Here is a 10,086-nt window from a genome sequence, read left to right on the forward strand (position 1 = left end):
CCGCAGGCTGGGTTTTTACCATTTTTATTCTCCACTTTGTCACAGAGCCTCTTTACAGTGAGACCCCCCCCATAAGGTGCTGTGCAGCATTACTGAGGGATCAGTGGGAAGGCACCCTTGGGAGATGCAGTATGTCAAGTCCTTATGAACTCGAACGTGAGCTGGGGTGAGGGGGTGTCTCTCGGAGGCCGAGGCAGCGAGACTGCTGGCTGCAGAAGAGACTAACAGCCATCTTTCTGCTGCCAGTCTGGGGAAGCGGCTCCCTGGAGCTTGTGCCCTTCTGAAAGAGTGAGAAAGGTGAAAACACTGCGTGCTGTGCTGTACCGCGGTAGTAAATCCCCCAACCACAGGCTAGTGTGAAGAACAGTGAAAGGTACGAGTGCGTCATCTTAACAATCATGTCTTCTCTAAAACAGCCTGGATCAGACTGTCACGTGAACGGTAATGACTCAAAGTGGCTGTGTGAGCTTTCTGGCCAATGTTTCTCAACCGCATCTCCACCTAGCTCACAGAGTAGCACCCAGGAAATGGGCAGTGAGCCTCCCAAAAAACTCCCGCACACAGCACAGACACACGGGCACTTGGGGGACAGAATAGAGGGAAACGGGGCTTTTCTTCCTTTCCAGGTGGGCCTTGGAGAAACACGTTCTTGCATGCCGGAGCCTCTGGAGAAGAGGGGTGGAGGTGGTGTGGTGGGGGAAGGTCTGAGAAGGGGCTCTGGCCAGCGAGGCAAGGGCCAACTCTAGGACCTACTCCTCGTTGAACCAGTCCATGGAGGTGTCCTTCATCCCGATGCCACTGTCCAGCTCTTCCCCTGCGAGAGGAGAGCAGGGTTACAACAGAAGGAAGCTCCACAACCCCCTGTACCTCTCAGGTACCCCCAGCTACAAGAATGCCCCTGTGATTCAGATTGTCTAAGGACTTCAGCACAGTTCACAGCAGCTGATCAGCATGAGTGCAAGGAAGTGACACACAGGAAGTGCAAGGCTCAGCTTTCAGCATGTGAACACACAAGACAGAACAGACATGTCTGCCACAATGTTCCACACAAAACCAGCTAGGAAGCGGAGGACTGAGGCCCTGAATTGAAGTGGGTCAGGGGGGCACATCACACTACACATTGGCCTTCTGGGGAGGACTTGTGCTTACAGGGAACATCCAGGCGCGACGGCGGGGGGCTGCTGGCCTCGGTCCTCCTGCAGAGGTGCGTGCCCAGTGTGGCTGATGTGTCCTCGGTCCAGTCGAGGGACAGCGAGAAGGGCAGAGGAGAGGAGGTGGAGGAGGAAGAGGACAGCCCAAGCTCCAGGTAGCGCCTCCCATTGCCACACAAAGTGCAGGGCGCAGGCGAGGCTGCAGGGCCACGGGGCAGAGGGGCGTCCTCCGGGCTCCCGTACTGCCGCTGAGCACCGCTGTGGTGCTGCGCCCGCTCCCGCTGCCACAGGAAGTGAGAGGGCGCGATGGCCATCACCTGGCAACAGAAGAGCAGAGACAGAGGATGAGTTAGCAGAGGAGACAAGACAGGGCTCTAGTGTGGCGGGACGGGTGGGGATGAAGGAAAGGAATGAGGGAAAAGAGGAGGGGAGAGGCTGGTCAGTGTGGACAGAGAGCGAGAGGAGGGGAGGGGAGGGTCAGTGTGGACAGAGAGCGAGAGGAGGGGAGAGGAGGGTCAGTGTGGACAGAGAGCGAGAGGAGGGGAGAGGAGGGTCAGTGTGGACAGAGAGCGAGAGGAGGGTCAGTGTGGACAGAGAGCGAGAGGAGGGTCAGTGTGGACAGAGAGGGAGAGGAGGGGAGAGGAGGGTCAGTGTGGACAGAGAGCGAGAGGAGGGGAGAGGAGGGTCAGTGTGGACAGAGAGCGAGAGGAGGGGAGAGGAGGGTCAGTGTGGACAGAGAGGGAGAGGCCGGTCAGTGTGGACAGAGAGCGAGAGGAGGGTCAGTGTGGACAGAGAGCGAGAGGAGGGGAGAGGAGGGTCAGTGTGGACAGAGAGCGAGAGGATGGGAGAGGCAGGTCAGTGTGGACAGAGAGCGAGAGGAGGGGAGAGGCCGGTCAGTGTGGACAGAGAGCGAGAGGAGGGTCAGTGTGGACAGAGAGCGAGAGGAGGGGAGAGGAGGGTCAGTGTGGACAGAGAGCGAGAGGAGGGGAGAGGAGGGTCAGTGTGGACAGAGAGCGAGAGGAGGGGAGAGGCGGGTCAGTGTGGACAGAGAGCGAGAGGAGGGGAGGGGAGGGTCAGTGTGGACAGAGAGCGAGAGGAGGGGAGAGGAGGGTCAGTGTGGACAGAGAGTGAGAGGAGGGTCAGTGTGGACAGAGAGCGAGAAGAGGGGAGAGGCTGGTCAGTGTGGACAGAGAGCGAGAGGAGGGGAGAGGAGGGTCAGTGTGGACAGAGAGCGAGAGGAGGGGAGAGGCGGGTCAGTGTGGACAGAGAGCGAGAGGAGGGGAGAGGAGGGTCAGTGTGGACAGAGAGCGAGAGGAGGGGAGAGGAGGGTCAGTGTGGACAGAGAGCGAGAGGAGGGGAGAGGCGGGTCAGTGTGGACAGAGAGCGAGAGGATGGGAGAGGAGGGTCAGTGTGGACAGAGAGCGAGAGGAGGGGAGAGGAGGGTCAGTGTGGACAGAGAGCGAGAGGAGGGGAGAGGAGGGTCAGTGTGGACAGAGAGCGAGAGGAGGGGAGAGGAGGGTCAGTGTGGACAGAGAGCGAGAGGAGGGGAGAGGAGGGTCAGTGTGGACAGAGAGCGAGAGGAGGGGAGAGGAGGGTCAGTGTGGACAGAGAGCGAGAGGATGGGAGAGGCAGGTCAGTGTGGACAGAGAGCGAGAGGAGGGGAGAGGCCGGTCAGTGTGGACAGAGAGCGAGAGGAGGGTCAGTGTGGACAGAGAGGGAGAGGAGGGGAGAGGAGGGTCAGTGTGGACAGAGAGGGAGAGGAGGGGAGAGGCCGGTCAGTGTGGACAGAGAGCGAGAGGAGGGTCAGTGTGGACAGAGAGGGAGAGGAGGGGAGAGGAGGGTCAGTGTGGACAGAGAGGGAGAGGAGGGGAGAGGCCGGTCAGTGTGGACAGAGAGCGAGAGGAGGGTCAGTGTGGACAGAGAGGGAGAGGAGGGGAGAGGAGGGTCAGTGTGGACAGAGAGCGAGAGGAGGGGAGAGGAGGGTCAGTGTGGACAGAGAGCGAGAGGAGGGGAGAGGCGGGTCAGTGTGGACAGAGAGCGAGAGGATGGGAGAGGAGGGTCAGTGTGGACAGAGAGCGAGAGGAGGGGAGAGGAGGGTCAGTGTGGACAGAGAGCGAGAGGAGGGGAGAGGAGGGTCAGTGTGGACAGAGAGCGAGAGGAGGGGAGAGGAGGGTCAGTGTGGACAGAGAGCGAGAGGATGGGAGAGGCAGGTCAGTGTGGACAGAGAGCGAGAGGAGGGGAGAGGCCGGTCAGTGTGGACAGAGAGCGAGAGGAGGGTCAGTGTGGACAGAGAGGGAGAGGAGGGGAGAGGAGGGTCAGTGTGGACAGAGAGCGAGAGGATGGGAGAGGAGGGTCAGTGTGGACAGAGAGCGAGAGGAGGGGAGAGGAGGGTCAGTGTGGACAGAGAGCGAGAGGAGGGGAGAGGAGGGTCAGTGTGGACAGAGAGGGAGAGGCAGGTCAGTGTGGACAGAGAGCGAGAGGAGGGTCAGTGTGGACAGAGAGGGAGAGGAGGGGAGAGGCCAGTCAGGTGGAAAGGGAGCAGGGAGCAGTACCTCCTCGCAGCAGCGGCGGCTCACTGCTGCCCGGTAGTCGATGCGGGCCCACAGCTCATCCCTGCGCTTGAGGAAGCCGGGGAAGCTCTTCCTCCAGCTCTTGCCCAGCGCCCAGGGGAAGATCTCATACTTGCTCTCCTCCTCATCCTCCTCCATGGTGTTGGCTAAGTACCTGCCGGGGGCACACAGTGTGAGCTGGAGAGTGCGAGGTTACACAGCCTATTTCTTAACTTACGAGTCCATGACCTGTGCAGAAAACAGCCTGTAAACATAGTCCCCTTTGTAGGTAGTGCAGCAAGGGGAATCCACACAAACTCTGCCTGAGGATACAGGAGATCCAGGGAACCACTCTGTGTTACTCCCTAACCACCCTAGAGGTCTACATTACACTGCTCATTTAACTCTCTGTTGCACCCCTGTCGCAGTGGAAAATACTCACCCAGTTAATTCTGTTTCGCTGGTCTCACTCTTACCCATCTTCCTTCTTACCGGTAAGCCCACACAGTATTTACCGAGGTTACTGCTAGACAAAACAAGTCTTCACCACACTTCACCTAAAGAATGTGTATAAAGTTTGGAATGAACGCTTTTCAAAGATCTCACCCTGATCTTTCAGAACTCACTGCCCAGGGTGACTGTGAGGATCTCTTCAGACCACATTTGACTCTCTCCTGAGAGTCCCCAGATGCACCCAATTCCCTAACTCACCCTGGGATTGTCACAACACCGCCCTCTTGTGGTTAAACCCCATTACTACAGATCTGGTTTGTCCACTCTGCTACACAGCCTTTCACATAAATATTACAGCTTCCCAGCAGACTGTCGGACTTACAGAGCAATGAAGAAGTTCATCCTGGTGTGCTCGCTGATGCGGAAACAAGCCCTCTTGAAGTAGACAAAGGTCATGGCCAGCAGGTACTGCAGAGAAAGACAGCGGTCCTACTCAGAGCGCTGAGAGACAGCAGTCCTACTCAGAGCACCGGAGGAGACAGTGTCTTGGAAATCACCCTTTTTCCACAGGCAGGTTATCTTAAACAGAGGCAAGGCAAAAACTTTTACCTGTGGGATTTGAGGGAGCACCTTGTACTTGCCTTATCTGTAATTTTACAACAGCTGTCCATCCATAGAAAGTCCTGGACCAGGTCATCATCTGAAAAAAAGCAGGAAATGGCCCCTTAGAGAAACAAGGAAATAAGCCATTTGTGATTTACCTGTTATACAATATAACCAGGTATCAGTTTAGAACACCTTAATACGCAAGACCAATCAGCACTACCCAAACAGACAATTCAGCACCTTTGAAACCCCGTTCATATGATCAATTGGTCCATCCAAGGCTGTGTAACCCTCTGCTGACAGTACAGTCAGCTGGAGTTTAACAGGGCAAGGTGAGAGTGAGGTCAAAGGGCTCGAGTGTCAGGAGGAGAATTTGTCTGGGCAAGAGGACGAGAAAGTGTCAAGACAAGAAGATGAGAGTGTCAGAGCTCCGTGAAGTCAGCCCTACTACAATCAGCACAAACAATGAAACCCCCCGCATTCATCAGTGCTGCGTTTGTGCTGGTTTGTGCTGTTGAATGTAGCGTTTGTGTTGCTTGTTTCCGAGATAAAGCATCTTGTTTTTTCATGGTCGCAACGCCACTCAGCCCCCCTGCAACATCATAGGAGAACCAAACAGGTCTCATTTGTTAGTGAAGTGTTTGTGTCAGTTTGTGCCGTTGAAAGTAGCTTCCCAGCTACTTTAATTCCCGAAACATAGCGCCTTCTTTTTTTGGGTGACCACATAACCATGTACAGTGACTTTGACCTCCGGTAACCCCATCCATTGAGTTCAAGCACACTGTAACAGGTGCGAGGATAACAGTGTTTGCAATTCTCTTTCCGTTTGCCCAGGGAGGGAAGCGGTTGATTTTTGTATTTAATAACAGTATCTTCTGTGTGTAGGGGAATCAGCTGGAAATCTACTTTCCACGGCTCAAACGCAGCACTGACAAATGAGGTGGGTTTCATCTTTTGTGCTGTTTGTAGGGGGATCGACTTCAAGGAGCTGTGTGTCAGGGCAAGAGTATGAGAGAGTGAGAGTTCGTCTGTGGAAGGGGACAAGAAAGCGTTGGGGTGAGAGCATATCAGGCCGAGGGGGATGAGGAGCCGATGAGCCAGTGGGGGACAGAGAGAGAGGAAAAACCTGAAACACAACAGGCATGGATCCAGGCCGGCGCCAGGTTACGTGCAGCAGGCTGAATGTGCTGTACGCCTCACCGAAGAGCCTGAAGAAGGCAGCCATCTCCTGGCGCTGGATGACCAGAGTGGGGTTCCAGGAGCGCTTGCCCTGGTCCCCCTCGCCGCAGCCCTCGCCCTCCTGCTGGATGGGCCTCTTCAGCTGCAGGCCCCTCCTGAGCGTCAGGGACCGGGCGGAGGCCTGCTGGACCCGCACTGTGACCGAGGGCGGCGTCTGGCAACAGGGGTGCGAGTGCTTCATCATGCTGCTCTGCAGAGACACAGTCCGGGCGTCGTCGGCAACACACAAAATAAGACACTCTAGTGCTGGTGAGCGAGACGGGCCAGGGTGTGAGACACCGCACTGCCAGGGTCACGGACAAAATCTAAGGAGACGTATTAAGGCATCACAATCTCTCCACTCTCCCACACTCTCTGGAGCGTGGGCGCTCTGTTACTAACATGTACAGTGCTCAGACACTGGGAACATTTGCAGACACAGTACAGAGTCGCAGTGCAGATTCAGCAGACCTGGAATCTGGCACAGAAGCCTGCTTGCCTAGGAGACACCATTGCCTCTTCCTCTTCCACACGAACAAGCCGAAACAGGGCACACAAAAAAGAAGCACAGGTGCAGTAAGCAGATCCTGGGCCTACACGGTACACAAGAAGTCGCAGTGCGCTCTGTGAACATTACAGAAATACTCATACATGACTAAGTTCTAGATACACTGATCAGTACAGACATGTCACGTTTAGAAGTCAGGACTACATCCGACTCCACGCCTGTCTGAGTGAGTGACAGAAGAGAATCTGGAGGATCCCTCAGGCCCAGCGGGGAGCCAGGCTGTGTCTGTGCACTTCTCCACCACGCCCCGCAGAGGCACAGGCCTCATGACCGCAGAGGGCCGCTCTCCTCCTCACTCGGCACAATACCCAGCCATCTCAGCCCCGCAGGAGTGTATCTGGGCTTTCACGAACAAGAAGAAAGACTCACGCTGTCTTCACTAGAACACAAGAGAACTGAGAGGAAGCCATTCAGCCCATCCAGTCTATTTGGCCATCAGCAGTTAGACAGATCCCAGGATCTCATCCATCTGTGTCTTGAAAGAAGCCAGGATTTGGGCTCCAACAACATGTCAGGGCAGCTTGTTCCACACTCCTGCAACCCTTTGTGTAAGGAAGTGCCTCCTGTCCGTTTTAAATGCGCATCTAGGTTGTTTCTACATGTGCCCTACTTTCTTAACGAAACATAATAAACACTTCAGGTGGGTAGCTGAAGAAGAAGAATAGGTGGGAACACTGCTCCATTTGTAACATGTATAGCGCTCATTTGGCTATGAATGTAGGCTCCACAGCCAAAACGTTGTGTTTTCTCTTCTCCGTTCAGCATGGAATAAACCTTTACTTGTTCCATAATAAACACGTATTAAGCCATTATGATCTGTCTGCCATATCTGAGTTAGACCTAGTTTAATACCTGAATTGAAATATAAAATTTGCAGAGCTAGGCAATCAGGCTTTCTGGTGAAGTACTCAAGACACAGGGTGCGACTTCAGATGTCAGATGTCTTCAGAAGCCTGTGGCCTTGGGTGCGAGGGGTTAATTAAGGGGTGTTACTTATACAGCTTGATGACGGAGCTGTGCACAACCTGCTGTCGAAAGGGGTTTGGTTTTGAGACCCTACAAGCATGTGCGTGTTAAAAACACGCAGACAACAGCTTTATTAGAAAATATCGAAACACAAGTAACTGCTCTAAAGAGGAAGTTCAGTTTCACTGTCACGGTGAGAATGACTACATTCGGACCGCTCCGAAATCACCCACCTCAATCGATTAATATCGAAACCTCAGAGGAACTGGAGACAGACTTATCTTCGAGATACCCGATATTTATCTTCGCCATCGTTCACTCTCCAATTTAAAACTTATTTTTATTCGTTTGGTTTATCCTTCGTCACTTATTTGTTTCAAAGTCCCCAATAAACATTCGCTCGGCGTGTAAACATTTCGACTGTCGACCTTGTATTACTCGGGCAGTTTGTCAAAAACTGTGTCAATTAAACGTTGAGAGATTTATACACGAATATCTGTTGTTTTATTTTTACCTGACCGAGTTTTCGAGTCCGGACACTTTCACCTCCTCCTCGGCGGAGGTCGAGATTATGGCCTTCGGCGTCGCCCAGGTCAAACCACACCGCCAAGACTAGCGGCAACTATGCCGAGGTAATTAGATCAAAGAAGGTTGTAGTAAATCGATTAATAAAACAAACTTAAGTAATGAATAAATATAAATAAACTGCAGTCCTCGAGCGTCAGAGCATACACCCGCAGCGCGCGCCACGGCGAAGAGTAGGAGCGCGCGAACGCGGAGGGGGAGGGGGAGATGTCGGTATTATTGAATATTTATTTTTAATTACTCGATTTAATTACAAGTATATGGTACATAAATCTAATCTACCATGTTATAATTGGAACAAGTAAAGGGTTATTCCATGCTGAAAAGAGAAGAAAAGAAAAAAAACGTTTGGACTGTGGCGCTCTTCTTCGGGTGTGCCACATGACGACGCAGCGACCTAATTGAACTATGTTATAACTGGGTTTTGATTTGGCAGTAGTAGTGTAATCTGTCTCTAAAGCAGGCTCATACAGCCTGTCAGTTTAGGACAGTCCCTTAATATTTGTATCAGTCTCCTCACAGTCTTCTCTGTTCAAGACTAAAGAGACTCCGTTTCTTCAGCCCGTCAGCGTATGATAGTCCCTTAATACTTGTATCAGGTCTCCTTTCAGTCTTCTCTGTTCAAGACTGAAGAGACTCAGTTCCTTCAGCCTCTCAGTATAGGACAGTGCCTTAATACTTATATCAGGTCTCCTCTTAGTCCTCTGTTCAAGACTGAAGGGACTCAGTCCCAAAAGCCCCAAAATGTATCAGGCTGGTTTTCTCTGGTCTGATTCCAGATCAACAATATATTTTCTATAAAATGGTGTCCAAAATCCTTCTAAATACATATTCTAAATGAGGTTTAACTGGTGCTGAAAATTGGCCCTGGTGTCTGTTTGTGTGTGCCCTGCGATGGACAGGTGTGCCGTCCAGGGCGTACTGTGTCTTGTGTCCTTTGTGACAGGCTCTGGCTCTCCTGTGACCCTGAATTGGAAGGAGCGGTTTGAAAATGGACAGATGGATGAAAGGCAAACTAGAATGATCGCAAAACCGATCTGCACAAGATCGCAGAACTCTTCCTGAAACAGTGTCTGGACCTGAGCTTATCCTTGCACTAATTCTCCTGAACTGCCTAGACACCTCTGCTGTGGCCATTGTAATAAACTCTTTGAGTACTCTTTGATACTGAGAGATCAGCACTATTAGTTGAGACGTCTGGCAGTTTTAATTCAAAACGGGTATAAAATACATTGAAATCATTTGCCAACTGTTGTCCATGCATGCTGTTGAACACAGGACAGTATGAGTATTGGAAACATCAGTCCTGTTAAATTTAATAAGTTGGGAAAATTAGTGAGAATAAGCAGCAAAATCAAGGGGGCAAATCAACTTAAACATCCTCTACAAACAGAGGGTTGTAAAGAAGGTCAAGAGCATTATGGAGTGTGTGTTTAATTCCCCTTACACTACTCCAATTCAGAGATACTTCTCTGTCCCCAGGAATAACAGTGCCAGACTCACCCACTAACAGCGTAAAGTAACTCTCTGTAACACTGTTGTACTGTCTGCTCTTTTGGTACTGTGTGTCTGTCCTTGTACTGTTGGATTGGACTGTGCCGTAAAGCATATTTCCCCCAGAGGACAATATACTGTAGCTTAAATTGAATTGAACTGAAGTGCTGGTACAGTTTCAGCTGAGAGTAATTCCAGACCAAGAAAATGCAGAATTTCCAATTCCCTTCCCGAATCTTCCCTCACAAAAAAAAGAGTAAAACTAAAGGACAGAGAGACCGAAGACACAAAAAAATACCAATTCCACTAAACGGTCTCTAGAAAGTCAACAAAAGAGAAAATCAAGGTTTCACCTGAGTGACGAAAATTAGCAACCGCCTGAGGTCAAGGGTCCAGAAGGGAGATTCTGGAAGGGAGTCTTCAAACGGAAATGGTTGCCAGGTTACTTAATGGTGACTCCTCTGCCAAGTGTGGGTCACTGTTTCTCCAGCTCCAG

The 10,086-nt window shown here is 52.0% G+C and overlaps 1 protein-coding gene across 3 annotated transcripts; it reads right to left on the reverse strand.

Annotated features, from left to right (window-relative positions):
- Positions 1-8: 8 nt before the first annotated feature.
- spdya (speedy/RINGO cell cycle regulator family member A) lies at positions 9-8,300 on the reverse strand. Of its 3 annotated transcripts, none has more exons than XM_088626036.1 (7): positions 8,026-8,300; positions 5,960-6,152; positions 4,795-4,853; positions 4,536-4,621; positions 3,704-3,875; positions 1,150-1,468; positions 9-814 (listed from the first exon to the last, which is right to left on the reverse strand). In XM_088626036.1, exons 2-7 carry the CDS (start codon positions 5,982-5,984, stop codon positions 750-752), a joined length of 726 nt encoding a protein of 241 aa, XP_088482162.1. In that variant the 5' UTR covers positions 5,985-6,152; positions 8,026-8,300; the 3' UTR covers positions 9-749. The 3 variants fall into 3 exon arrangements, with proteins under 3 accessions (XP_088482162.1, XP_088482160.1, XP_088482161.1); XM_088626034.1 differs by having other exon boundaries at positions 5,960-6,188; XM_088626035.1 differs by lacking the exon at positions 8,026-8,300 and adding an exon at positions 6,915-7,243 and having other exon boundaries at positions 5,960-6,188.
- Positions 8,301-10,086: the final 1,786 nt, after the last annotated feature.

The sequence above is a fragment of the Lepisosteus platostomus genome, chromosome 3 (genome assembly GCF_059453375.1).
Source record: "Lepisosteus platostomus isolate fLepPlt1 chromosome 3, fLepPlt1.hap1, whole genome shotgun sequence".
NCBI lineage: Eukaryota > Metazoa > Chordata > Actinopteri > Semionotiformes > Lepisosteidae > Lepisosteus > Lepisosteus platostomus.